At 56.2% G+C, this 27,544-nt stretch overlaps 10 protein-coding genes across 10 annotated transcripts; 6 read left to right on the forward strand and 4 right to left on the reverse strand.

Annotated features, from left to right (window-relative positions):
- Positions 1-434: 434 nt before the first annotated feature.
- On the forward strand, positions 435-1,662 carry CCM_00303 (peroxisomal membrane anchor protein Pex14, putative; the record flags this gene model as incomplete). The annotated part of the gene is made up of 3 exons (XM_006665463.1): positions 435-467; positions 560-889; positions 946-1,662. 3 exons carry the CDS (start codon positions 435-437, stop codon positions 1,660-1,662), a joined length of 1,080 nt encoding a protein of 359 aa, XP_006665526.1.
- Positions 1,663-2,309: 647 nt separating this feature from the next.
- Positions 2,310-3,853, forward strand: CCM_00304 (lipase/esterase, putative; the record flags this gene model as incomplete). Its single annotated transcript, XM_006665464.1, has 2 exons — positions 2,310-3,073; positions 3,133-3,853. The coding sequence occupies 2 exons, from the start codon at positions 2,310-2,312 to the stop codon at positions 3,851-3,853; spliced, it is 1,485 nt and encodes a 494-aa protein (XP_006665527.1).
- A 2,012-nt stretch (positions 3,854-5,865) lies between these two features.
- CCM_00305 (peptidase, putative) lies at positions 5,866-9,335 on the reverse strand (the record flags this gene model as incomplete). The annotated part of the gene is made up of 5 exons (XM_006665465.1): positions 5,866-6,776; positions 6,876-7,163; positions 7,241-7,589; positions 7,644-8,591; positions 8,658-9,335. The coding sequence occupies 5 exons, from the start codon at positions 9,333-9,335 to the stop codon at positions 5,866-5,868; spliced, it is 3,174 nt and encodes a 1,057-aa protein (XP_006665528.1).
- Positions 9,336-10,410: 1,075 nt separating this feature from the next.
- CCM_00306 (galactose-1-phosphate uridylyltransferase) lies at positions 10,411-11,985 on the forward strand (the record flags this gene model as incomplete). The annotated part of the gene is made up of 1 exon (XM_006665466.1): positions 10,411-11,985. One exon carries the CDS (start codon positions 10,411-10,413, stop codon positions 11,983-11,985), a length of 1,575 nt encoding a protein of 524 aa, XP_006665529.1.
- A 373-nt stretch (positions 11,986-12,358) lies between these two features.
- CCM_00307 (uncharacterized protein) lies at positions 12,359-13,090 on the forward strand (the record flags this gene model as incomplete). The annotated part of the gene is made up of 1 exon (XM_006665467.1): positions 12,359-13,090. One exon carries the CDS (start codon positions 12,359-12,361, stop codon positions 13,088-13,090), a length of 732 nt encoding a protein of 243 aa, XP_006665530.1.
- Positions 13,091-13,287: 197 nt separating this feature from the next.
- Positions 13,288-15,562, reverse strand: CCM_00308 (C6 zinc finger domain protein; the record flags this gene model as incomplete). Its single annotated transcript, XM_006665468.1, has 2 exons — positions 13,288-15,177; positions 15,233-15,562. 2 exons carry the CDS (start codon positions 15,560-15,562, stop codon positions 13,288-13,290), a joined length of 2,220 nt encoding a protein of 739 aa, XP_006665531.1.
- A 1,115-nt stretch (positions 15,563-16,677) lies between these two features.
- Positions 16,678-18,507, forward strand: CCM_00309 (efflux pump antibiotic resistance protein, putative; the record flags this gene model as incomplete). Its single annotated transcript, XM_006665469.1, has 3 exons — positions 16,678-16,914; positions 16,982-18,125; positions 18,194-18,507. The coding sequence occupies 3 exons, from the start codon at positions 16,678-16,680 to the stop codon at positions 18,505-18,507; spliced, it is 1,695 nt and encodes a 564-aa protein (XP_006665532.1).
- A 572-nt stretch (positions 18,508-19,079) lies between these two features.
- On the reverse strand, positions 19,080-20,647 carry CCM_00310 (hydroxymethylglutaryl-CoA synthase; the record flags this gene model as incomplete). Its single annotated transcript, XM_006665470.1, has 3 exons — positions 19,080-20,281; positions 20,371-20,473; positions 20,588-20,647. The coding sequence occupies 3 exons, from the start codon at positions 20,645-20,647 to the stop codon at positions 19,080-19,082; spliced, it is 1,365 nt and encodes a 454-aa protein (XP_006665533.1).
- Positions 20,648-22,762: 2,115 nt separating this feature from the next.
- CCM_00311 (fumarate reductase flavoprotein subunit precursor) lies at positions 22,763-24,325 on the forward strand (the record flags this gene model as incomplete). The annotated part of the gene is made up of 1 exon (XM_006665471.1): positions 22,763-24,325. The coding sequence occupies one exon, from the start codon at positions 22,763-22,765 to the stop codon at positions 24,323-24,325; it is 1,563 nt and encodes a 520-aa protein (XP_006665534.1).
- A 107-nt stretch (positions 24,326-24,432) lies between these two features.
- On the reverse strand, positions 24,433-26,469 carry CCM_00312 (BCS1-like ATPase; the record flags this gene model as incomplete). The annotated part of the gene is made up of 1 exon (XM_006665472.1): positions 24,433-26,469. One exon carries the CDS (start codon positions 26,467-26,469, stop codon positions 24,433-24,435), a length of 2,037 nt encoding a protein of 678 aa, XP_006665535.1.
- Between the last annotated feature and the right edge of the window lie 1,075 nt (positions 26,470-27,544).

Consider the following 27,544-nt stretch of genomic DNA (forward strand, 5'->3'; position numbering starts at 1 on the left):
GCAGCAATGGGTTCTCGGCCAGTATGCGGAAGCGTTCTAAGCTTCCGACTGCGAGAGAATAAGCTGTAATGTGATTTGTCGCAAGTGAGAAAAGTCGATCTTCAACGGGCTGCGAAGGCTGTTGCTAGGCGAGAAAGTAAACAAAAATCCCGTCGCGCATTGCGATTGGTGAGCGTTATGATGGGCCAGAGTGCGCGCCACCAAAACACGTGATGCAGTGTGGCTAGTCAGTACATCAGCCACATTCCATCCGCAGAGCTACCTCGGCACAGTCCATCGGTCTTTGGCCGGGGCTCCACATTTACCGCACCCAGCAGATAGCAGATGTTCCCTCGTCATGTTTCTTCCCCAGCTTTCGCACCTCCCCATCACCTCCCCAGCTTCCATCCGCCAGCTCGACTTTCAAGACGAAAATTTGAGAGCGCCGAGCAGCCATGGCTATTCGGGAAGATCTCGTGGCCTCTGCTGTAAGTTGTCATCTCTTGCGTCATCGCTGAAGCGACTTGGGTTTGCTGACTGAAGCTCTTGCAGGTCCAATGTACGTGGGCTGGATCCCCAGCCTCTCCACGCGCCTGCCCTTGCTGACCCTGTTGCAGTTCTGCAGGATCCCAATGTCGCCTCCTCTTCGGTTGAAAATAGAGTCGGCTTTCTACGATCAAAAAACTTGACGGCAGAGGAAATTGACCATGCCCTCGCTCGCACCGGCGCAGGCCCGTCGCCTGGGGTTCCAGGACCATACCCGCCACAGGGCTCTCCCCAACCATACTACTCGCCATACCAGCAGCAGGCATGGCAACCACAACCCCCGCCTCGACGCGACTGGAGGGATTGGTTCATCATGGCCACACTTGTGGGCAGTGTGAGCTACGGTGTTTACACTCTTGGCAAAGTAAGCTCGGGCGCCTGCTTCCGGGCATCTCTTTCAGCAGCTGACACTCTGCGTAGCGCTATGTATATCCCCTGATAGCCCCTCCCACTCCGGAGAAGCTGGAACAGGATAAAAAGTCCATTGAGGATCAGTTTGAGCGAGCGTTCGTACTGGTGGAGCAACTCGCCAAGGATACCGAGGAACTCAAGCAGACTGAGAAGCTACGAACAGAGAAGCTCGATGCTGCTCTGGCAGAGCTTGAGACGGTCATGTCAGACCTCAAGACGGCGAACCGACGACGAGACGATGATGCCCAGCGTATCCGCGAAGACATCCAAGGCCTCAAGGACGCGATTCCCAAGGCCATGGAAAGCCAAAAGACTCAGGCCGACAACCGTCTGTACGAGATCAACACTGAGCTGACGAGCCTCAAGACTCTCGTTTCTCAACGCATGACCGCTGGGAGCAGCTCAGCCAGCGGCTACTCGCGACCGGGCGCATCGTCAACTCCCGCCGCGGCCGTTCCTGTCCCCGCCGTCGCCGCCACGCCCAAGCCTGCGACAGTGTCTGACCCCGCCGCTACCAGCACCGAGTCCGGCAGCACCGAAAAGGCTGCCGAACCCGTCAAAGCCGCCGAGTCTTCGAGAACCCCGTCACAGACCCCATTCAACAAGGGCTCCGGCAAGGCATCCATCCCTGCCTGGCAGATGGCCATGGCTAACAAGAATGTCGCTGGATCCTCCACAGCCGCGAGCGGAAGCAACACTGGCGAGGGTGCTTCCAGCAGCTCATAACGGCAGAATATGGTTGGAGGCTTGTACAATACGATAATACCGGGATAACTTGGAGCATTGTAACTCGGGCAGTCGGTGCGTGTTCAACTTTTTGTTTCAATACATAATAGGACCAGGAAATGTGAATTCTTCTGGGGAAAATGTGTCTATTAGTTTACTATGGTTCGGAACTTTCTCATCTTATTGAAGGGGACTCGTCTAGCGCACGAAATAAGGCACTGATTGAAACCGCGTCTGACGAGGAAATCAAATTTGAGCTGTATCAAAAGGGGTTCAACCTTCATTTGGAATACACGCTCTCCCTGGGGCTCGCCAGAGTTGTGATGCTTGCGCCTTGAGCCGAGGCACTTGTCCTGACTAGCGCTTGTACATCCAATTCGCCCGACAAACCCGGTGCGGAGATGATAGCCGCATCCGTGATCTGTGAACCGGCAATGTGCCCCATGTTTCTCCTTTTCTCAACACCACGTTGAGTTGGTCCAGTTGGCGATCCCTACACCCAGTTTTTAATTTAAAACTTTTTTTTCGCTTGAAATTTGAGCCTAGCACATACAGCCGGATTTCGAGTCTCGGTGAACGACCAACCCGGCTCACGCCTTCATCAATCGGCATCGCGTTCCTGGCAAAACCGCATTGGTGTCAAAAAAATGGTCTTGCAGGCGGACACGGACCCCAAGGTCACGCAGGCCCTCATTCAGTCGGCCAAGTCGAAATACGCATGGAACGCCGTGCGACGCATCCCGCTGGCGGCGTGGGTGGCGACGCAGCACGCGCTGGGCTGGTCCGAGCAGTCGCAGTACGTCGACCTCTGGACGCGCCTCGTCGTCGGCGTCGGGCAGTCCTTCTTCTCGGGCCAGGACGGCCCGACGTCCATTGCCGAGCTGCAGGCCATGACGCTGCGGCCGCGGAGCGTGCCCGGCCAGACGTGGATCAGCAAGTACACGTCGCCGCCGCCGCCCGAGACGGGCGCCGTGGACGCCGTCATGGGCGCCGTCAATAGCATGGTGCGGCTGGATCCGGACGTGGCGCGCCTGACGAGGACGCCCGGCTACGTCCCCGTCGAGGCGGAATGGACCGCGTACAGGCCGGAGGCGGGCCCTTTGCCCGAGGTGTCGGAACAGGAAAGGTATGTAGCGATGATGAAGGATGTCACGGAGCCGACGACGATCGTGTATCTTCATGGGGGCGGGTACTTGATGCTGGATCCCAAGTCGCACCGGCCGTTTCTGAAGCAGTTGTGCAAGCGTACCGGCGGTCGCGGCTATTCTGTGCGCTATCGCCTCTCGCCCCAAGGAGTCTTTCCAGCCGCCCTGTTGGATGCGTTTGTCTCGTATCTGACTTTGCTGTATCCACCGCCCGGTGCATTCCACGACCCCGTTAGACCAGAGCACATTGTCATTGCTGGGGACAGGTAAGCGTCTTTCCGGTCCCTCGGCTACATCGCGATACTAACAATGGGCCGCCCGACAGCGCCGGGGGAAACTTGACTCTGTCACTGTTGCAGCTTCTTCTAGAACTGAGACGGCAAAATGTCCGCGTGGCGTGGTACGGCGAGGAGCGCGCCGTTCCGCTCCCCGCCGGCGCCGCCTGCAACTCGCCGTGGCTCGACGTCACGCACAGCCTCATCCCGTACGGCGGCGACCGGCCGCGCAAGTACGACGTGACGTCGCTGCCCGTGCCGGAGACGGGCTGGATGCCGCGCACGCGTGCGGACCACCTCTGGCCGGCCAGCCCGCCGCGGCTCAACTTTTACGCCGACGACCACCTCGTCGCGCACCCGCTCGTGTCCGTCATCGGCACGCGCGCCGAGGACTGGGCCGGCGCGCCGCCCGTGTACATCTGCACCGGCTGGGAGCACCTGGGCACCGAGGCGCGCGTGTTTGCGCGCCGGCTGGCCACCGGGACGGACGTGCCCGTCGTGCTGGACGACTACGAGGCCATGCCGCACTGCTTCGCGCTCATCCTCCAGACGACGCCAACGGCGGAGCACTGCTGGCGCGGGTGGTCGGCGTTTATCAGGCGCTGCGTCGACGAGCCGGGGCGCATCAGGAGCAAGGCCACCAGGGTCAAGCCAAAGACGCTGGTGGAAGAGGAAGTGGATTTTGAGGAGCTGCTGGAGATGAGCGACGATGAGGCGCGGGCCATTTTTGAATCACAAAGCTACCCTTTCAAAGTTGCACCTCGATTATAGATTATCGACGTATATGTCCAGGAGGCTGTTTAGAGCAAGGTGAACCTGCTACTCACATCTTCTATTATTAGTGATTTGTATTCCCGCTTCTTCTTGATTCCATTGATTCCATTGATTCCTTCGTTACTGTTGCCCCAGCCTCCTCTTCAACTTGCACGCGTGATTGCACACCTGTGCGGCCAGATTCTGTGGCCGTGAGAGGTATTTATCACACCAACTTGTTTCAGTCCTGCCATGGCACAAGCCACCCGGTCTGGCACGATTCCAGTGCCTCTGTTTGCTTCAGCTTCTCAGCCCGCTCACGGTCCCAGTATACCATCCCGAACCACGACCAAGATGCCAGCGCCTCCTTGGCTTTTTCATATTCTTGAAAATCTGGGCTGTCGGGGAAGTGCTTCTTGACCACATCAACCCCCCATCTACAAGTGTGCATCCCTTGCAGCGCATCTCTCCAGGCCCACGGCTGGCCGCATATGGCTTCCTCGCCAGAGTCATTGCCGTCGCTGCCCTTGTCAGAATGCGCGTCGTCATCTGGAAGAGGTGTTGTAGTACAATGACTTCCACGGAGAAAGAACCAACTACCGTAACCCGGATGTAAGGTTCCAGAAAAAAGCCATTCCTTTTGGCATAAAAAGTCAAGCACCGATTGATCCACTGAGAGATCACTCTTTACCCTTTGCACGTATGCGTCTAGGTTATGGCCGTATGCGTGCTTCCAATTTTCGTACGAGACACGGCGTTTCCTGCCTGCATGATAGGAGCGCAATGCGTAGAGAAGTCTCCCAAGGAAGGCGCTCATGTCCGAAATTTGATGCCATTCCCATACTTGAAAGAGCGAGGACGAGGCTCTGGCAAATTGGGGAGTGTCGCCACCGCATCCCCATCCGGCTCCAGAGATAAGTATGAGAATTTGCATGCGCAGAACGGCTTGAGCGATACGGGCGTATTCTCGGCGACTTAAGCGAGCTCTTTGAGGAAGAAGCGCCCCATTCTCTGTTGGGTCCATGTCATGTACGAAATAAAGACAGTGGACGTAGCCAAAGATGTCAACGCAGAATTGGACGAGCCGAGTCACCCGTACCAATGTAACGGCAGTTTCTGCATCTATCGTCTTCACCCACGGCGGGCCGGTCACTCGCAAACGGGCCTTGTAGTCTTGGACTACCTCGTCGACATGACGATCGAGGTGATCGTCGCAGTACAGCGAGGTTTTTGCCAGAAGAGCGGCGTCTCGAGTTGCGGGACCGAGAATGTTCCCCGAGACGTACAGGAGCACCATCTTTTTAGTGGAAAGAAACGTGTCGAAGAACGTAGGCGAGGCACGAATGAGTGCGGCGAGATCATCGAACGAGTGGCATGCTGCCAAGATGGCAATGCGAACGTCGTAATTAAGAGACTCTAGCGGAGAAAGATGAACGTATCTGTCCATGGCGGGATTATCAAAGATGCGAAGAGTAAAATCACGCAAGGATCCCAAGAGTGATGGAACAAGGAAGTTGTGGCTGATGACAAGGAAACAAAGGAAAAGGAACTTTAAAGTATTACAGGGTTGGGGTCACTGGAAGCAAACAGCGCTTCACTGCAGCGCGGGCTGTTGCAGGTGCAGTAACCCGTCGACTCTCGAGGACATTGCCCATAGATGACTATGCTTGCGAGAAATACATGATGCATTTTGCGATTCGAAACGAGTTGTTGCAACAGGTAACGTTAGTTGGACATTTTCTCTCTACTGCGAGTGCAGGGGACAAAAGAAGGGAAATGGGAGATGATTCTTGATGATTGTTCTGGGTACTCAGGTACTCAGAGCCTAATAGGGCCTAGTTAGGGTTAGTCCAGTCCAGTCCCGGCCGTGACCAATCAGAGATCTCGCCTGCTGGGCTGCTTGTAGTGCTACATCTCTCGAGAGCCCACAGAACCTCTGCAATACATCATCATCATCCCAGCACAATGGCATAACATTGTCACCCTTGTCACACCTCGGGACAGCTTCATCTACGGGCCATGGTCGGTATTTAGTTGACTCCGCCGATTCTGTTGCTGCAGCTGCCAGCATAATCGATGGACACGAGGCACCCGTTGCCAAAATGTTTGGAGCCGCACCTGCGGCAATCTCCAGCCTTGCGAATGTCCTGGTACGCGTCCCATATCTTGTCACCGCTTATCTTGCAGTCCTTGCCGTTGCCATCCTTGCCGCGGATCTGAACACTGCAGCCGTAGCCGAACCGGCTTGCCCAGCAATTTCCACGCCCGGCAATCGTTCCAGAGCTGGCCATGTATATCTTGTTCCCGCGTTCCATGTTGTTCACGGCCAAGTCGCAAAACTTGACATTGAGCGTCGAGCATAAGGCGTCTCCCTTGCAGTCATAGTAGGGGGTAGGATCTGATGTTGGTTCTGCCCTGCCGGTTGACCAAGTAGTGGCGGAGGAAGTAGTGGCGGAGGAAGTGCTGGTAGTGGAAATGCTGGTGGAGGAAGTGCTGGTGGAGGAAGTGCTGGTCGGCTTGAAGGTCAGGGTATCGCCATCGTCTCCGCCGGACGGGCTGCCTGGTCTTCTAACTAGTGGACATGAGTCGTCACCTTGACGTTTCCGAGTAGATCCCGAAGTACCAGCGCAGTCTGCTCCACGAGGCTTCAAATCGGCAATTTTGGACCTGGCCTTCAGCTCAGGCGGGCAACCTTCAAGAGTGGGCTGAACCAAGCAATTCCCTCCTCCTTTCACGCTACCCGTCCAGATAAAGGGCACTCTCATCTTGTTGGGATTCTCCTCGGGTAAATCGGGGATTCGAAGTCGGCGGTACTCCAGCGACCGATGCATGTACATGACGAGCTTTTTCACATTGACTGGCCTTTCGAGCTCGCTACCCCAGGAGCCAGCCAGGTTCAGGCTTCGCCAGTATGCAATCAGGGCAGTGATGTGAGGAGCGGCTATACAAAAAGAATTGTCAGTTAACTCTCGATCATACGTACTTTCACGCTTATTCACAGGCCTGTTAGCCTATATCTATCAGAGCAGTTCGGACTGACCTAGAGACGCGCCATCAGCGAGAGATAGCGTTTTCGACTCTTCGTTGGCAACATGAACTCCGAATCCAGGTGCCATGGCAATCCAGTTCATGTACGGGTTCAGGGGAGACACCACCGAGTTGATGTCGATGCCACTCACGACAATCAAGTTTTCTAGCTTTTCGTGGGGCGGCGCATTGGGATCCGCGAATCGACTCGGCCAGCCGTTTATCTTTTGGCGGTATATAGGGCCCTGATTATTTTTATTGTGTGTCGCCGCGACCATGGCCACGCCAAACTTGTCAAAGACTTGTAGCAACTTGTCTAGCAGCTAGTTAGCAATTTGCAACGACAAAGGGAAACGACAAGGCCAAGTTATTCCTTACAAAGAATAGCAAAGTGCTGCTTTTTCATGTACTCTTCAACTTGCCGCTCCTCCCAGCCAAAACTCATATTGATCACCACCTTGGCCAGCTGGGCCGGACTCAGTGATACAATCTCATCAAGAATGGCGACCAGACTTGCCAAGTACCGATCATGGATGTGCATGTTCGGATCTCTGGGCGAGCTATTGGAGTTGCGCACTACGACGAGCTCTGCATTCCTCGCCAGACCCAACGTCTTGCCCACAATGATGCTGCCAACCTGCGTGCCGTGTCGAAGTAACCGGTCACCTGTGTGCTTTGGAGGGAAGTTTTGAGCGTCTATGTACCGTATTTTGGCACTTGAGAGTTCCTATAGTCATGTTTAGCGATGCGTCTCGACTTCGAGTGGCAGACTTCGGCGTACGAAAGCACGTTGGTCGACGTCGTCCTCAACCAGATAGATGGTCTGTCCTCGACCTAGTGGACCACCCGCATCATAGTCAAACCTCTGCGGATTGTTCTTGTTATCCCATGCGTCGGACCATTTTCCCCCAGGGGGGGTTGAGATTTGTGAGAGCTCCCAAGGACCACGATCCGGCGGTCTTATATCCTCGTTAGATCCGGAGCCGGTGAAGCCAGCAGCATTGTTGGTGTCCACAATAGCATAAAAGTCACCGACCCCTAGAGACGTTAGTGACTTCATGTGCTGTGCTTCCATGTTGGTCAGTTCATCGATGTAGAAAAACGCTGTGAATGCGCCTCCATGGACTTGCGTGGCCTTCTCCCAGAGCTTGACTGAGTTGTCCAACTGTGATGGGGTGTTTTTAAGGTAGTCAACAAGATATCGGACATTGTCAGGATCTGTTGGGTAGATGATATAGTCATCCACCACAACAGCAGGACACTCGTATCTGCTACCGAGGTGGAGGTTTGACTCTGGTAGCACGGAGAAGGGTACTTGTGCCGTAGCAGTTGCCGCTGGTATCGCTCGACGACCTAAGGTAGTTGTTGAGCCGCCGGTACATTGCTTTGTAGTGGTGCTGTCATCATCCTCCACATGACAGCCGTGAATTGTTTGGCACGAAGAGACGGTCGAAGTGGTGGTGAGAGGTTGCTGGTTGGCCGTGGTCGTGATGATGATGGATTCAGTCGTTGAGCAAATCTCTGCGGACTTGGTCTTGCATTCTGTGGGCTCATTCGTGGGATATGTGATCTTGCCATCCCTTCCCAGCGTGACCGGTGGCCAAGGACCGGGTAATTTGCCGCCAGGGATGGTAATTCCTGGAGGAAGCTTGATGTTGGGCGGTGGACCAGGAGGCAGCACAATACCGCCGGGAAACTTCCAGTGTATACCGCGGATCTTGACTCGACCCTAAATGACACACATCTATCCAGCTGTTAGATTGCGACGGTACTGTAGCGTGATGGGCTAACTTACATTGAGAAACCATAGATTACAGGCAGTGTGTCCGTCTTCTGACGACCTGTCATCCTCTTCGAATTCAATTTCTCCAGGAGGCCAGTCCGTGTAAGTTGGCAGCGCTTCGCCCGTCCCTGTAAATGCGGTACACCCCAGCGAAACCGTCTTGTCAGTGGGCGCTGCTATGGCTACCGTGGTGGTTGCGGCACAGCCCCATTCGAGATTGGTTGGACCATGACAGTCAGACAGAGTGATGGTGGCATCAAACTCAGCGACGTAGTGCTCGGTCGGGGGGCACTTGGCGTGGAATGGTTGGCGCGTGCTCGTATATGGCGGATCAGGGAGAATCGAGGTCGGTTCGGCGCTGCCACTCGTTGTGGTGGCCCATGTTGTTGTATTGGTCCATTGATGCGGGGGACCTTTGCTAATGTCTGGCCGAGGACGGAAGCCGGTGTTTTTTGCAGTCGTCGTCCCCTCGCCACTGGTCACACTCGCACTCACACTCGGCTCAGGCAGCGGCACACTTGGTCTCGTTGTGACCAGTATAACCGATTCAGCTCCGCCACCTGTTGCTTTCCGGTGCGGAGGGGACTCAGTCTCAGTCACATTACCTGAGCGAAGTCTCGTCGTGAGGTTATCCGCTCCCCCGTCCACCACCCACAGAGTAAGAACGAGAAGACCAGAAAACAATACCATCTTGGAGTGAGAATTTGTATAACAGTTTGATAATATTGTTGTTTTGCACCGAGTACTTTATTGACCACACGTTCTATACCGGGGAGTCAATGGGCACTTATATACGAACAACTTCTACCATCGAGACCGTTCTGCCCTCCACTCCTTCTCCAATGTTTGCTAGTCAAACACTTTTGGAAGCGGCTTATGACAGAGTGAGATAGAGTCTGGAATCACTCCTTACTTTGATGTTGGAGCGGGCTGTCGGCTGAGCACCTAGCCCCCAACATAATTTCCGATATTGTCAGAGCCTCGCGAGGAATTTGGACCTTGCCGGTACCATTGCAGGAGACCGCTCCGTGTCATGAAGTCCGTGTCATGAATGAATTTGTTCCACTTTCTCCCGTTGACCCCTGTTACCCTGTTCTAGAATTCTCATCTCTCCGAACGAGGCAAACACATTTTACGAAGTCGCTGTCGGCGACCTGCGGAGGCTTGCTTGTGTTACACTGCGCCTACCTTCAGCTACGGATAGTTACAGCCTCGGGCAGGATTTGGAAAAGGCTGCCTTTCCTCGAACACGAGTTTCGCGTCTAGATTGCAGGGACACTACAAAGGTGCGGGAAGCTACCTGTTGGCTGATTCATGATGCAAATGCAATTGCCCACCACCACGGTGACAGAACAGACCACCGGTTAGTAACTATACGGATTCTTGCTATTTTCTTGATTATTTCAATTCTTTTGTATTTTGAATTCCACTTGTTTTTTGACTCACTGAATTTATGTACCCTCTCCCCCTTTCACCCTTTTCAAAGCTGGTGTTTTTGTCACTCGCATGAGAGGGTTTCTTTCGGCGAAACGGAGACTGGAATGGGAATTTCTTTAGCAGTTCAAGTAGCAGAGAATAAACAGGAAATAGGTCTGAATAACCCTGCTTCATCTGGAGTGCCTGTAAAGAGACCATCTCGCCTCATATCCGGCATGTCCCCCGTAGTGGAGCTCCACCAAGCACCACCAAACTTGGTCGCAGAAAAAAACACGGACAAGCTTCATCATCTCGCATCCCGCCCGCCACGACAGCCCCGATCGACGCCATGGAGCGCCACAAACAGGCCGTGACCAAGATCGCGGCCGCCGTCCGCGGCTTCTTCGACAAGCGCGAGTCGTACCGCATCTTCCACGGCTCGACAAACAGCACGCGGCCGCGGCCGGGCCAGGCCGGCATCGTCGACATCAGCGCCCTGCGGCACGTCTTGTCGGTCGACCGCGCCGCGCGCACCGCCCTCGTCGAGCCCAATGTGCCCATGGACCGCCTCGTCGAGGCCACGCTGCCGCACGGGCTCGTGCCCCCCGTCGTCATGGAGTTTCCCGGCATCACCGCTGGCGGCGGCTACGCCGGCACCGCCGGCGAGAGCTCCTCGTTCCGCCACGGCTTCTTTGACGAGACCATCAACTATGTCGAGATGGTGCTCGGCAACGGTGAGGTCGTGCGCGCCTCCCGTGAGGAGCGTGCCGACCTGTTCCGCGGCGCTGCCGGCGCCGTCGGCACCCTCGGCGTCACCACCCTCATGGAGCTCCGCCTCGTCGAGGCACGCAAGTACGTCCAGACGACGTACCACCGCACGAGCTCCGTCGCAGAGGCCGTCGCCCGCGTCCGCGCCGAGACGGAGAACCCGGCCAACGACTACGTCGACGGCATCCTCTTCTCCAAGGACCACGGCGTCGTCGTCACTGGCCGCATGACCGACGAGATTCCCGCCGACCGCACCCCACAAACCTTTAGCCGCGCCCTCGACCCGTGGTTCTACCTGCACGCCCGCGATTCCACGAAAGCCCTGCCCTCGGCCGCGACGGCCGCCGACGGTGCCGCCCAGACGTCCTGCACCGATTACGTGCCGCTCGCCGAGTACCTCTTCCGCTACGACCGCGCCGGCTTCTGGGTCGGCGCCCAGGGCTGGAACTACTTCAAGCTGGTGCCCTTCAACAAGTGGACGCGCTGGTTCCTCGACGATTTTATCCACACCCGCATGATGTACCGCGCGCTGCACGCCAGCGGCGAGTCGGCGCGCTTCGTTGTCCAGGACTTGTCCCTGCCGTACCCCAACGCCGAGGCCTTTGTCGACTACACGGCCGACACGTTCAACATCTGGCCGCTGTGGCTGTGCCCGCTCAAGCCCACGCAGCAGCCGACGTTTCATCCGCACACTGGCCTCACCGAGGTCTCTGGGCCGCCCCCGACGGGTACCGAGCAGCAGCAGCAGCAGCAGCAGCAGGCGCCCATGCTCAACATTGGCCTCTGGGGCTGGGGCCCTGCCGACTTTGAGGAGTTTGTCGACAAGAACCGCGACCTCGAGGCCAAGTTGCAGGCGCTCGGCGGCCGCAAGTGGCTGTACGCGCACACGTACTACGCCGAGGAGGACTTTTGGACGGTCTACGACAAGCCGTGGTACACGGCGCTGCGGGAAAAGTACAGCGCCACCACGCTGCCCACCGTCTACGACAAGGTCAAGATTGACGTCGAGGCCAACCGCCGCAAGAGACAGGAGACGAGGCAGTCGCTCAAGGGCAAGTGGCCTGTCGGTGGTCTGTACGGCATCTGGAAGGCCATTCAGAGTGGCGACTACCACCTGCACAGACGAGCCGAGTGGAAGTACAAGGAGAACAAGTAAGAAGAGGCAAGCCCCAGGGTTGTCGAACCAGATTATAGAAAACCCGTGTAATTCGTGTAATATTATAGTGTAGAGCGCATCGCCTGGCTTTTTGTGCCGCCGATGACCACCCTCAATAGAGCTGCAAGACCAAGATGAAGAAGAGCCTCGCCCAAGACGGTCGATGATGCAGGGCGGGGAAGCTCAGCCCCGTCGCACATCGATCGCGGAGTGTCGCCAAGATCGGCGGGGGAGGGGGATAGCAAGTAAATGGATAGCAGCATGTATGCATGTACTAGTATCGCTCTATAAATCCAGCCCTCCTCTCTGCCTAGCTCAGACCTCCGGTCCCCTACTTTGTTCCCTTTTATACTCTTCCTTTCCCTCTCCAAAAATGCTCTTCCCTCAGTTTGTCGTGAGCGCCGCTTTACTCGCCTCGTCCGGGGCGGCGCAGACGACACCGGCCTCGTCCGGCGGCGGCTCTCGCGTCTGGCAGTGGCGCAACTACGGCGACGCCAAACCCGTCTCGCCCCTCCGGCAGGCCGTGACGATGCACGTGCCCCCCGACACCGACATCTGGCGACCGGCCGCGGACCGCGACAACTTCACCGCCCCGTTCCTCTTCACCACCGTGTCCGCGTCGGCGTTTGCCAGCGTGCAGGTCACCGTCACGGCGCCGTGGAGGACGCTCTACGACCAGGGCGGGCTCGTCCTCGCCTACCCGCCGTCGTCGGGCCGCGCCGCCGCCGCCGCAGGCGCGCGGTCCATCAAGGCCGGCGTCGAATTTACCGACGGCGCGCCCGCGCTCGGCGTCGTCGGCACCGACATCCTGTCCGACTGGAGCCTGAGCCCCATCGTGGACACGGCGCGCGCCAGCGTCACCGTCCGCATCGAGCGCCAGGGGACCGACGCGTGGGTGTACGTGCTGGAGAACCACGGCCGCACGAGGCGCCAGCTGCGGCAGGTCACTTGGGCGTTCAACAAAGATGACGGCCAGGGCCTGGCAAGCTGTATTTACGTGGGAATCTACGGCGCCAAGCCCACGCGTGAGAGCGCCCCGGCGGACCCCTTGACCAAGCTCCCAGTCACGTTTTCCGACTTTCAGTTAAACCTGAGGGAGGAATGAGTTGCGAAGCGAATTCGTTTCTTTGTTCCTAGCCAAATGCTGCTGTTGCGATCCTGTGCCGATTATCGTCTATCAGAGTCGTGAGTCTTCTCCTGTGCACATACAAGTGATGATTATTTAATCGACAACTGAAGTATCATCTATTATATACTATACATTCACTTGGCATAATACACCAAACTTGTAGTACAACCCTCCTACATGCCCGCAGCACTGGCCCATAAGTTGCCACTCCCATTGTCCCCTACCTGCGCAGAACTTTCTCGCAACAAGCTTTCGAAAAAAGCAAAATCAACACCCTGCAATGCCCAAGCATTATTATCCTCCGAAGACGACGGATTTGATGTCACAGGCAAGAAACCATCCTGAGAAGAGTGCACGGAGAGTGTCCCAATGTCAGCAGACACTCCGTGCATTGGCGCCGCCCTCCCACTAGAACCGCCATCATATGTCGGGCCTTGCGGCTGTGGAAAATCTCCTGCCGAGTCGCCGGTGCTGTTGCCCTCAAAGGTAATCTTGCCATCTCTGGAAATGTTCAACACTCCGAAGCAGGGGACGAAAAACCGGATTGGTTCAGCATCGTGTGGGCGGACGGTACCGGAGCTACTGCTGTCAGGCGTACCACTACCAAAGCCCGAGTCTAGACTAGCATCTATTTCCAGAAGCTGCCTTATCATCTTGGCCGCTGGTATCTTTGACTCGCCACCATCTACCGGCCCGTCTACTTCCAGCGCCTCTAATAGCTGCTCAATCATGCCGCGATCGGAGAGACGCTGGTGGGCCAAGTAGAACGGGCCCGTCCCCCTTGCATAGAGGTGACTGAGTAGTAGAGTAAGGGAAGACATCAACGCCAAGAAGTCAAGTAGTCGACAGTGAGACACGAAGCCGTCTTGGGCAATGTTGTGTAGGCAGCGCGTCAATATGTCCCGGCTGGCACTGATGCAGGTACTGCGGCTATACTCGTAGTGGCTCTGGTTGGCTTCCGATGGTGCCGAGCCAATGACCATGTACGGCAGATGTAGTTGGTGCAGAAGATAGAAGTGGTATATCTGGTTAAGCAGTCGCCGCGACTCCCAGAACCGCTGTGTGCTGGTGAGGGCGGGCTTCCAAGTAGGCTCGAGCCACCATCTGCTAGGCATATTATTGGCGGCTTTTTGTAAATCTGCATCGATGCGCTGCGTTAGATCATAGTCTTCTGGGGTTGGTTCGCGATCATTGCGCTCCAAGATCTGACCAGCCGCAAAGGCGTGCCGGCGTTCGAGCTGGCCCATGGGTGTATCCTGGGTGAGAGCTGCTTCAGACACCATGGACGAATCGGAGGAGGCAACTGGCAGGCCAAGCATCAGGCTGAGAACGCGATCAATGTGGACGAGACGGTGCCAGAGGAACCGAGGATCCAGGATGCAGCTGGATTGAATTGACTTGATACTTAGGGCTCGATAAGGACGGCGGTGCAGGCCGAGGGCTTGTGCGATGCTCACAATGCGTCTGTGGGCAAGCCAGGCGCGGCGCACATTGCCTTGATTGGCTTGGTATATGCTATCGAGTATCAGACACGTCATGCCGTCGCACGTGTCCAGAATCATGTTGTGAGTGGTGACCATGGCCGTGGCAGTGGTAGCTAGACGGGCCATAATAACCTGTGGGGGCTCATCAGAGAGTGCTTCGAGTTTGGCCAGCGTATCGCTCCCAGCTTGTTGCAGGACGTTGGCAAAAATGAGCATCTGCTCTGCGATGACGGCGGGATGTGACTCGGCCGTGTGCCGCGTGTGAAGTAAATGGTAATCTGGTCGGGCCTGATCCGGATGGTCAATCCAGACGTCAATGTCGCGATAGGAATGATACATGGTCAGGTACATATTGAGAAATAACCTGCCTGCATCAGCGAGTACTTTTATGAACGCTTCGCCGGGATAGGCGGCAAGCAGGGTTCTTGCAACGTCGCGAGCCTTGGTGCTTGTCGCAGCCGGTGTCGGTATCGGTGCTATGATCACCTGGGGGTGAATAGCATCGGGCGACGAAGCAGGTGTGCGGAACTTGTCTTCGTAAACAAAGAAACCAGGTATAGCAGCTTCATCAACACTCCCCTTGTGAGTCCAAGGTTAGCGTTTGCTGTCAAACCGTGCGACTAGGAGTACCTACCGGAGTGGGCTCCGACGCAGCAGAGACCGACGCAGCCACAGAATTGGGGCTGCGGGAATCAGTCACCAAGGGCTGCTTCGCCAGCGTGGCAATCATGGCTTCCATGCGTTGGAAGCGATCGCCGACCAGCCTACTGCTGCGCTCCGGCGTCGTCTGGTCGGGGAACTCCTGGCTGACGCACTCTTTGCAGCGCCGGGCACAGCTGGCGCACACGGCATCTTCCGGCGCCGTAAAAATGCAGCGGATCTTGCGGTGCTTGCATTCCCAGCAGCTGCGGGTGCCCTTTCGTGTCTTGCGCCGCTTTGCCTGGCGAGAGTCTCTGTCCGCCATGGTCGGAAGGCGGGCCAAAGAAACAGTTCGGAGTGCGGATCTCGGGCCAAAGGCGCTGCTTGTGGTTCAAATGGGCAGGCGTAAATCAGCGAGAAAATGGCATATTTGCGAGTTCAGGGAAGAGAGGCATGTCGCTTAGGTATGAAAGGTGCATGTTGCGTGCCTTGTCAACTATCAGCCATCAGAGCTGCAAACGCCGAACGGCGGAGTTTTGGTGGACTTGCGGAGAGACGAGTTACTGGCCCAGGATACTCTAATGCGGGTGAAGGAAGGGAACGGATATTGTCATATTTGTATCATTAACTGTTCCAGGATCCTTGAGGTTTTTAATCTGAGTAATAATATTTTAGGCATAATAACACGACGCTCGGCATCGTGTTGGTTGGATCGCCAAACTACAGCAGACAGGCACATTGCAGCGCAGACAACCTAGACTTGAGACCTCGAGGCGATCTCACGTAACCCACCTGCACTGAGCAATTCATCCGAGTCCTTCTCCGTAGCACAGTTTCTACTGGCGGTCAATGGTACGTTTGCTGCCTCGAACGTTATCCTCTGTTGTGCCGAGGTGGGATCCCTCAGTTCAGCCCTGTCCGCCGCCGCGTCACCCTGCACCATTTCGTATCGGACGAAGTAACTAGATCGGTGCAATTGTTGCCCGATTCTAGGCTTTGAAGAATCTAATAAGAAATTAAAAATCAAAACAAGCGTAGAAAGTGGAGCGGCCGGACGGGTCGTTGCCCTTCGCAGACAGTTACTCGTGACATTCGTCCGCCGTTCGGCTAAAATTACCACCTACACTTATACGCGCGACGACGTCGGCGAGGCGCAACATAGAAGCCGATCAAGAATACCTGTCCCCCTTTAAACTCCTTGTCCGATATTTCCGGGCGCATATGACCAATTTCCCTTGCGGACAAACTCCCACAACAAGTAGAGGCGCCAATACCCTGCGGTGCTTGTAATGTTTTCATGTGCCCGCGTATAAGACTTGATGCTGTCCCGGCAGTGATGTCTACCTGGTCGTTGAAACCATTCTTTCTAGCCAAGATAGTGGAAAGGCAAAAATACCGTTCGGTATATTCGATCTGTCTTAAAACGAATTGGCATTCGCCATGGCCACGAAAAACAACACCACAATGGCAGAGCCGGAGCAATTTGCCGGCGATGGAGGCGAGGCTCTACCTGAGCATCGTCAAGCAACCGCCGATTCTAAACACAGCCTCTCTGATGAAGAAAAAGGCATTTCGGAGCCAAAAGCGCAAAACAAGGACGACTATCCGCAGGGGCTGACGCTGTTCTTTCTAACCTTGGCCCTGGGCTTGGGCATGTTCATGATGGCCTTGGATAACGTACGTTAACACCCACCAACACAGCCTAGATCGATGCCGGGCTCAAGCTGACACAGGGCGATTCTAGACAATCGTTGCCACGGCTATTCCGAAAATCACCGACGAGTTCCATGGTCTCTCCGACGTCGCCTGGTACGGGTCCGCCTACTTCATGACCGGCGGCGGCTTCCAGCCGCTCTGGGGCAAGGCCTACAAGTACTTCCCGCTCAAGACCACGTACCTCGTCGCCTTCTTCATCTTTGAGCTGGGCAGCCTGATATGCGGCGTGGCGCCGACGTCGACGGCCTTGATCGTCGGCCGCGCCATTGCCGGCATCGGCGCCGCCGGCATCGGCTCCGGCAGCTACACGCTGCTCGCCTTTGCCGTCGAGCCCGCGCGGCGCCCGCTGTACACGGTCATCATCGGCGCCGCCTACGGCGCCGCCTCGGTCGTGGCGCCGCTGATTGGCGGCGTCTTCGCCGACCGCGTCACCTGGCGCTGGTGCTTCTACATCAACCTCCCCATCGGCGCCGTCTCGGCCGTCATCATCCTCGTCTTCTTCGCCAACCCCAAGCTCGCGCGGCCCACGCAGGCGACGTGGCGCGAAAAGGCCCTGCAGATGGACCCGGTCGGCGTCGTCTTCGTCATGGGCGCCGTCATCGCGTACGTGCTGGCCATGCAGGCCGGCGGCCAGACGGACGCGTGGAACTCGGCCAAGGTCGTCGGGCTCCTCGTCGGCTTCGTCCTCATCGTCGCCGCCTTTGTCGGCTGGGAAATCTACAATGGAAGCCGAGCCATGATTGAGTCGCGACTGATGCGCATGAACATTGTCTGGGTCAATGCCGCGTACTCGTTCCTCGTGGTCGCGTCCTTCTTCACCATTGTCTACTTTCTGCCCATCTATTTCCAGAGCATTGACAATGTCAGCCCCATCATGTCAGGTGTCAGAAATATCCCGTTCATATTGGCAGCCATTATCGGAAGCATCCTTGTCGGAGCGAGTATCGCCGCCAATGGCATTTCTACGCCGCTGATGGCTATCGGAGCAGTGCTGGGCACCGTTGCCTGTGGGCTGCTGTATACATTCGACATTGGCACTCCCACAGGCAACTGGATCGGGTACCAGATTCTTGCCGGAGTGGCGTACGGCGGTGCTTTCCAAATCCCCATCATCCATGCTCAAGGCACCGCCAAGCCAGAGGATCTATCTGCCATTACTGGCATCATCATGTGTAAGTCGCCAGGGTCATCGCTACATTGCCAGCCTCGGATGCAAACTAAATTCTTCTTCCATATTCAGTCTCTCAGACGCTTGGCGCCGCGATGGTCCTGTCTTCAGCACAGTCTGCCTTCGCTAACAGGCTAATCCAAGTAGTGACAGCCGCCGCACCGGATATTCAGCCCGGTGCTCTGTTGGCCACGGGAGCGACCCAGATCCGCGCTGCGTTTCCCCCAGAGCTACTTCATACAATCCTTCTCGGGTACATGTCGGGCATCAAAACAGCCTTTGCCATTCTGATTGGTGTCACCGGACTGGCGATCCTCGTCCTGCCCTTCGGGGACTGGAAGCGCCTCGATCCAAAGGCGCTGGAGAGTATTGGGGCCGCTGCTTGAAGAGCGATTCCCTAGGATGCAGAGACTCGGAAACTCTCGCCACACAGCCTTTCTTTGTAAGGTCTACGACCAGTTGATCGGGGGGGGCACGCTTACAAATCTAGAGTCGTGGCACAATGCGACGCAACAATGATGTGACTACTATCCGTCAATACTTACAATCCCTCCTTATCTCAGGTCCATCTCAACTTATTAATCATTATTTTTTAAATATTAAAATCACCCCTATCCCGCTCACAAGTGCAGGATACGTTTGCTTGCGCACTTGACACTTAGTGGTCAGTCAATTGTACTGTAAAAACGCTCATTGATTCTATGGCCTGTGGCCTTATCTGAAGATATTCCATCATCAGTTTATATCGCGTGGCGCGGTTCCTAGACACCAAACATATATACAAGGTGCAGCTTCGAGTTCAGAGTGTAGTCTGGCACTGCAAAATCGCCGCAATTAGTGTGTCCTTGTTCCCTCACACCAGCTTGTCTATTAGCAAAGTTGGACGAACCCTCGTTCTTTTCCCGCTCATGGCAAATTCGTATTGCGTCATTCTATGTCCCAACAATCATCTATGCATTTAGGCCTGGACAGCATATTCGCGCTTGAACATATCATCCACCTTGGTGAGGTAGTAAGCACCGGAGCTGATGGTCGAGGTCTCACCCTTGGGGGTATAGTCCTTCTGGAGATGGGCCTGCTTGCGGAGGTTGCACATATCGTCGTAGGTAGCGGGGGGGACGGCACGGCGGGCTTCGAGTCTGGCAGGGATGTCGAGAACCTTGGCAATGTTCTCGACGCTGCCGTTGACGCGGAAGGACATGAACGAGGCGGCGAGACCAGAGCCGTAGCTGAAGAGGCCGATGCGCTTACCCTCAAGGTCCTTGGCGGGGACAAGGGACAGCAGACTGGCGAGGCCACCCCATACACTAGCGCAGTACATGTTGCCACACATGGTAGCGACCTGGATAGCAGGGTTGACGCGCTCCTGGAAACGCTTCTTAGTAAGGGCCATGAAGGTTTTCTCGACGGCCTTGTCGGTCAGGGACTTTTCGTAGTCCATGTCGCGGAGTTCAGGGGCGACCTCAGCGAATGCGGGCAGGTCGGCGTTGGCGAGGAAGTCGTGGTACAGGAGACGAGCGTAGGACTTCTGGACCAGCTTGCAGGTGGGGGCGTGGAAGGTCAGGTAGTCAAAGCGGTCGAGCGAGGTCTTGCCTCCCTCGCTAGTGGCGGCGCCGTTGCCGTTTTGTTGCTTGGCCTCACGCTTGGAGTAGTCGCGGTAGGCCGCATCCAGGGCCTTGGTGTAGCAGTTGATGGAGTAGTGGCCATCGACGTAGGGGTACTCAGAGGTCAGGTCGGGCTTGTAAAAGTCGTAGGCGTGCTGCATGTAGGTGCCACGCAGACCGGGCTCGGCAACGACGGGAGCGTTGGGGCCGACAAGCATGGCAACGACACCAGCACCGCCAGTAGGGCGGGCAGCACCCTTGGCGTAGAGAGCAATGTCACCACAGACGACAATGGCGTCACGGCCGTCCCAGGCAGAGGACTCGACCCAGTTGATGGAGTTGAAGAAGGCGTTAGTGCCGCCGTAGCAGGCGTTGATGGTGTCAACACCCTCGATGCTGGTATTTTCGCCAAAAAGCTGCATGAGGACTGACTTGACCGACTTGGACTTGTCAAGGAGGGTCTCAGTGCCGACCTCGAGACGGCCCACCGAGTTGACATCAATGTTGTACTTGCGGAGGAGGTTCGAGGTGACGGTCAGAGCCATGGAGTAGATGTCTGAAGTGACAAGAAGGTCAGTTTGGCGTGGTTTGGGGCATGCACGCGGTGCACGAGGCGGTGTCGGGAGCTGGAGGGGTAGTCTGTACCTTCGCGGTCGTCGCAGAAAGCCATCTTGGTCTGGCCAAGACCAATGGTGTATTTGCCGGCGGCAACACCGTCAAACTTCTCGAGCTCACTTTGCTCAACATACTGCAGGGCACTGGAATTAGTTTTGGGCGAGGTTGAGCGAGATGGTGGCGGCCCAACCCAGAATCGTAGTCATGGAGGGGTCGGTTTGGAGGGGTAGGTCAAGCAAAGACATACCTGGCTGGGGAAGTAGATTTCGATGGCCTTGATGCCAATGTTCTGAGCACGAGCAGCCATGTTGAAAGGGTGTCAAGGAGTACAGCGGCAAGACAGGAAAAAAAGATAGAGGAGCAAGAGACAATTGAGGAGAGAGGTGTGGCAAAGGGGGGGATGTGGGAAGGTTATTATTGTCGAGTGCTAGTTAGTTGAGGTGGAGAGGAGGGTGCTTGGGTGGCATCGCAACAGGATTTTCACCGCCCTTTATTATTATTTATTTAGGTGTAGGTACCTGGTAGGAGGTAGCAATGAACTCTGTAGCGGCAAACGCTCCAACCAGCCTGGGGGCGATTCTGCCAGGGGCAGCGAGTTTTTTTGGTGGGGTTAGTTAGGTCGATGGGGGAAGACGAGCTTGAAGGGACAAGCCACCAGCAATGCCCAATCACCCACGGCTCCACCGATTATCTCCAGTCTCTCTCTTCCATTCGGGGCTCCCATCAGTAGTTACATCCATCGGCTACCCATGCCAATTGCATTCGTTTCTAATTCGACGAGTCCGGTCCGAGTGGCTTCTTTTTTTGCTAAAAAAAAATACTGCTGCAGTGAAGCCGTTTCATAGCGGCTGACAGACATGAAGCAATCTCCTCATCGAGGCAAACGCCACCATGACCACGGCCCCAGCTGCTCGCCTCCCAGAGCCGAACTAGCATGCACTCCCATCATCATCGACCATGTCTCATTTCCCGCCCGCACCAGCTGCCGTTGACGCGGTAATCGGGAGTCGGTACTGGGACCTCGCATCCACAGCCGAGCTCGAACCGTAATCGCTCGCAACCGCAAACCGCCCGGTTTCCCACAGCATCGGCAGAGCTCCCAGCAGACAAGACAAGACATTCATCAAAATGTCGCTAAATCAACTCTGTCATCAGCCTCAACAGGGGGCTGCATCAACATCTCCAGACTCTCGCCAATACATGAGATCGCGTGCACCTGCCCGTTCCCACGCGTATTCGTACCCTGTGCCGGCTAGCTTTTGCCGATAAGCTGGCGGGCTGCCTACAGAGATCGGTGGTTGCGCCAGAAAACTGGTTCCAGTTTCGCTGAGCTTTGTCTTGGATAGGCTTAGTCGCAGACCCTATTTGCGCAAAGAGGGTCTGGTCCGATGCATGAGCACTTGGCCAGCCTCGCCAACCCTGACTCTTGACTTGAGCCTCTTGTTACAAGCAGAGGCTCACAGCCAATTGTACCAGTCCTGCGGATAGTGATTTGGTCGACAAGTCTGCCCCCTGCATCCCGCAGCATTTGGAGTTGTGATGTCGCGTCGCAAGATATGGGCACATTGGTACGTACCCAGAATCTGCAAGTATGCCTAACAACATACAGAAACGAGTGCAATATCCGTGGCCACCCAATTCATTTTTTAAAAAGAAGGATTATACCCCCAGCGACCGTAATTGAAACACCTAGCCGCCGGTATCATCTATTGTCAAGTCTTCGCGCCAAACGACCAACCATTTGTCCGCAGAAACGGCACCCATGATAACACATGGCCTCATGATACGATACAACCACCAGATCGATGATCAGCAGATACACCATTGGTTAGTAATGCAATAAACAACTGCTAGTACATGTGTTATGCACGCTGAGCACGATGCATGCTTTCAATAGTTACGGACGCTCTACTCCCTCGCATGTTCCTTCGATATTGTATTTATGGCGACTCGTGATTTTCGTTCGCACTAGGCCCGTCTACTCATCGGATCCGGCTCGTGTTCGCGTCCGATCGGCTCCGGAAACCGGCGCAGCTACAAGCAAGCTTTAACAATAGAATTGCATGTTCGACAAATGCTCTCATCCCCAATTACTTCAGAGAAAATCGAGAATCGCGCGTGCAAATGAGATTTCAGGGACGCCAGCGCCATTGCTTCAGTAGGTAGGCTCCCTGGGCAGACAGCGTTTATGGCTCGGCACACGATCGGAGCTTGGGTCGGCGCCCTAACTCGCTACCCACCCTACACCGAGCGCTTTATCAGATCATCTCTTCTGCAACGTCATGACCTCTCCACTGGCTCTGTCAAATGCCTCACGGTGGATGTGTGAGATAATCATCCTCCCTTCCGCTTTTTGCGCGATTAAACTCTCGTCTTCGTTGCTAGGAGCAGGCAGCTGCCATAGCATAGCTGAGTTCTGATCATGCCCGCCCCGTCGCATTGTGATGTGCTTGTTGTCGGTAGTGGCAACGCCGGGTTCTCTGCAGCACTTTCAGCACGACAATCTGGAGCCAAGAACGTTGTTCTCATAGACAGATGCCCCGAAGAATGGGCAGGTGGAAACTCTTATTTTACGGCCGGTGCGTACCGCATTGCGCATGACGGGCTGAAAGATATTCTCCAGCTGGTGAGCAACGTGTCCGAGGAGCAAGCCGCCAAGGTTCAGCTTGCCCCATACACCCAAGATGATTTTCTCAGCGACATCCGTCGTGTTTGCGAGGACAAGTCCGACCCAGACCTCTCTCAGGCGCTTGTATCCGAGTCCAACGCGGCAGTCAAGTGGCTTGCTGCCAACGGCATTCGTTTCGCGCTGTCGTTTAATCGACAGGCGTACGAGGTTGATGGAAAGCTCACATTTTGGGGTGGTTTGTGTCTCAAGACTCTGGATGGCGGTAAAAGCCTGATTGAAGACTACAAGGTCGCAGCTTCCAAGCATGGAATAGAGGTATACTTTGCCACAGAACTCATCTCACTGCATCATGCGGCAGATGGTAGGCGTGTTATAGCCCGCGTCAGAAATGATGATACAGAGGCAAACGTGACAGCCAGCGCGGTGATACTGGCGGCCGGCGGATTTGAAGCCAACCCGGAGATGCGCAGACGCTTTCTCGGCGCGGGGTGGGATAAGGCTGCCGTGCGCGGCACTCCGTACAATACGGGCGAATGCCTCCAGCTCGCGCAGGAAGCGCTCGGTGCGCAGCCCGTCGGCGACTGGGCCGGCTGTCACTCCGTCGCCTGGGATGCCACGTATGCGGACCCGCGGCAAGGCGACCGCATGGCCTCCAACGAGTACACCAAATCTGGCTACCCCTTGGGCTTGATGCTCAACATCCACGGCCAGCGCTTCGTGGACGAAGGGGAGGACGTGCGCAACTACACCTACGCCAAGTTTGGCCGCGCCATCCTCGAGCAGCCCGAGCACGCGGCCTTTCAGATCTGGGACGCGCAGACGAGCGGATGGCTGCGCAAAGAGGAATACCGCCGGGAGCGCGCCGAGCGGCTCGAGGCCGCCACGCTGGAAGAGCTGGCCGCGCTCTGCGCCGCGCGCGGCCTTGTGGACACGCAGGCCTTGCTCGCGACCATCCGCGCGTACAACGACGCCGTGCACGCGCTGCCTGCCGACAATGCGGCTGCTAGATGGAACCCGGCTGTCAAAGATGGCTTGTCCACGGGACCGCACCTCGTGCCGCCCAAGTCCAACTGGGCGCTGGCGCTGGATACGCCGCCGTTTCTGGCCGTCAAGGTGACGTGCGGCATCACCTTTACGTTTGGCGGCCTGCGCGTGGATCCAGCGACGGCACAGCTCGTCGGCGAGAAGGGGAGGCTGATCCCAGGCGTGTACTGTGTGGGCGAGATGCTGGGAGGCTTGTTTCACGGCAACTATCCAGGCGGCAGTGGCCTCACGTCTGGTACGGTCTTTGGGAGGAGGGCAGGCAGGGCAGCAGCCGCATATGCCGGGCAAAGGGACATCAATGTAGGAGCGTAATGGGCGGCGCAAAGAAAGATGGGGTTTTATGTAGTCGTAATGTATATTTTGTGGTATATGTTGTGGCTTGAGAAAAGACAAACGCCGATGCTATGCAATACAATATTCTAAGGGGTGGCATACCCCGAATCAGAAGAGCCACCACTCTTTTGCTTACCTTGTTGAGCTTTATCTGTTTTGGCCTCTGCTGCGACCAGCTCTTGCTTTTGCTTCTTTTTATTCTTCTTCTTGTCCTTGTCGTTCTCGTTGTCCTTTTCCTCTTCCTGATCCTCATTACCCTCCCCGTTGTTTTTCTCAGCATCCTTGTCCTTCCCATCCTCGCTCTGACCCTCGTTCTCACTCTCATCCCCAGTTTCGTCGCCGTCCTCTTGTTCGTCTTCTGTTTCGTCCTTCTTGGACTTCTTGGACTTCTTCTTTTCCGTCTTCTTGCTCTTCTTACTTTTCTTGCTCTTCTCCTTCTCCTTCTCCTTCGCCTTCTCCTCCTTTTCCTTTTTCTCCTTTTCTTCCTTTTCCTTTAGCTCCCGCTCTTCCTTGTCCTTCTTGTCCATGCGCATCTGCACCACCCACGCCTCGACGGCGTCGACGGCCGCCTGCGAGGAGCGCTTGTGGCGCAGGAGCAGGCCCTGAATCTCGGCGGGGCTGAACTCGCCCGCGGGGATGCGGCGGCCAAACTCCTTGGCGAGCACGGCCACCTCGTCAATGAGCGTCTCCTTGGCCTTGGTCTTGGTCAGGGCGCCCTCCGCAGGCTCGCCGTCAAAGGGCGTGTAAATGGCCTTGAAGATGGACTCGCTCATGTCGGCGTCGGCAAGCTGGAAGGGGATAATCATGTCTACGCGACCGGGGCGGATGAGGGCCTTGTCGAGGCTCTCGAGGTGGTTGGTGGTCATGATGAGGACGCGCCCCTCTTGAGCCGCAACACCATCGAGGATGTTGAGCAGGGCGGAGAGGGAGAGTTGACCCTGAGAAGGCGTGCTGTCGCTGCCGTCCTTGTCGTCGTCGTCCTTCTTCTTCTCGCGCGTCTTGGACAGACCGGCAGTGTCGATGTCTTCCAGGAGAACAATGCAGTTGGTAGGGAGTTCTGCAAAGAGAGACGCAAGATTCTCTTCCGTAGCCGTTAGAGAGCTCAGGCTGACAATGTAAATCTTCATGCGAAAGTAGCCGGCGAGAGCCACGCTGAGGGAGCTCTTGCCCGTGCCGGGTGGACCCCAGAGTAGATAACCTCGTCGGTACGGGATACCGCGGTTGGAGTACCAGCGACGGGTGGACGGCTCGAGGTAGTCGCCGGCATCGGCAATGATGTCCTTCTTGATCTTGTCGGGGAGGATGACGGTGGAGAAGTCGCGGTTGGGGCGGGACATGCAGCGCTGCCAGTAGCTGTCGGTGCCGTAGCTGGAGACGGAGCTGGTGGCGCGGTAGATGATGGTCTTGCGATCGTCCTTTTTGAGGTAGAGCAGGCGGGCGTCGGCAAGAAGGCGCTTCAGGATGGCCGGGTTGCGGCCGAGGCACGAGACGCAGAGCTCCTCCTGCTCGCTGGGGTTGCGCAGGCTAATCTTGTCCTTGGTCTGGCGGCGGGAGAAGCGCAGGGGGACGCCCTGGTAGAAGAACCAGTGGGTGCCGGCCGAGGGCGTGTAGTGGAGGACGTGCTTGCCGCGGTTCGAGGTGAGCGCGGGGTCCTCGCCGCCGGGCGCGTGGGCGGCCGCACCGCCGTCGTCCCCGTCGTCGGCGTCCCCGTCGCTGCTATCGTCGTGGGCGCGGTACAGGTAATCGCTGCGCGAGTAGACGGACGTGTTGACGACGAAGTTGCGGGTGCGGTGGCAGAAGGGCTGGCGGGTCATCCACCACATGAGGATGTTGTACGTCTCGTCGTCGGTGTGCACGGTGAAGGAGGACATAAAGGCCGACTCGACCAGGCCGACGACGGTGTCGCAGACGTGGCGCCAGCACAGGACGACGGCGACGGCGGCGAGGATAAAGGGCAGGTACCGGTTCGCATCGACGCCGAGGCTGGTGTGCAGCGTGGAGAGGAGCACCGAGTACCCGGGCAGGAAGTAGTTGAGGAGCGCAAACTGCGGCGACGGGATGCCGGCGCCGTCGTCGGCCGGGCCGGGGAGGGCCTGCTGGCTGGCGTGCAGCAGAGGATCCATGACGGAGAAGGGCCAAAATAAAAAAAAGGCTTTTTGTCTTTGCTGCGTGAAGCTGCTTCCTGTTTGTGTGGGTTGGAGGTGGTTTGCTGGAAGCTTGCCTGTTTGGGCCACAAGGCAGCGCCAGAAACGCAGATGTGTATCAAGGCGAGGATGGAGAGTGAATGAGGTGAGCCTGGAGAATAAGGGAGAAGAGAAAAATCAAAGCTGAAGAGAGGGAAAGCTGGAGGTTCTATATAAGTTTTTGAAAATCATTGAGCAAGGGACCATTGTCCAGTCAAACGGGAGGAGGGGGTGTAGAATGGTGTTGTTGCCTAACAACCCTGGTCGTTTAAGCGTATTCACGCCGCTTCAACGCATAAATTGCCACCGAGAATATGGAGATTGGCCGCTAACAGCGCACTCAGTAATTTTGTACTCCGTAGTACTCCGTTACGCAGATGGTTTGCCGATTGAGTCATCCAAGCCCCTTGTTAGCGTAGCGGCGATGGGTGATGGGTTAGAGGAGAGGGTTGGTTGAAGACGTTTTTGCAACTGCCAAACGAGAGGATGAGCCTTGGGTCAGCATAAAAATTCATGGCCGTGATTCTTTTAAATGAAACGTTTCCTAATTTTAATTCTCCTTTTTTGTATTTTTTGAAAGCAGTTGGCCCGTCTTGTAGGCTACTTCACCCACGCGTGGCCTTGTCCATCTTACACCATGTCGTTTGTTATCCTCACCCCCAATCTGATCATTTACACCACCCACGCTGCGCCTCGGGGCAATGCATGCAGCAAGGAAAAAAGCAAAGAAAACCCAGCATTGCAGTCCCCTGTTTCTTTCTCTTAGCGGCGAATGGACCCTGCAAGGCTGATTCCCCACGCAACTACAGATTACAATTATTGTATCCGGAGAGTGGTGACGTGGCCAAGACATGCCACTTACAACACGCATCGTGTCTTTAACTATAAGATAGGGCTGAGTTGGGGCAGCAAATGGGAATGTGATTTGAACGCGGTGCGTGATGGCACGTGAGGACGCCCTGTCCGTAGTCGATATCTTTCTGGGAAGCTGCCGCGACCTTGTTCCCGGTCCTGG

This window comes from Cordyceps militaris, assembly GCF_000225605.1.
Source record: "Cordyceps militaris CM01 unplaced genomic scaffold CCM_S00001, whole genome shotgun sequence".
NCBI lineage: Eukaryota > Fungi > Ascomycota > Sordariomycetes > Hypocreales > Cordycipitaceae > Cordyceps > Cordyceps militaris.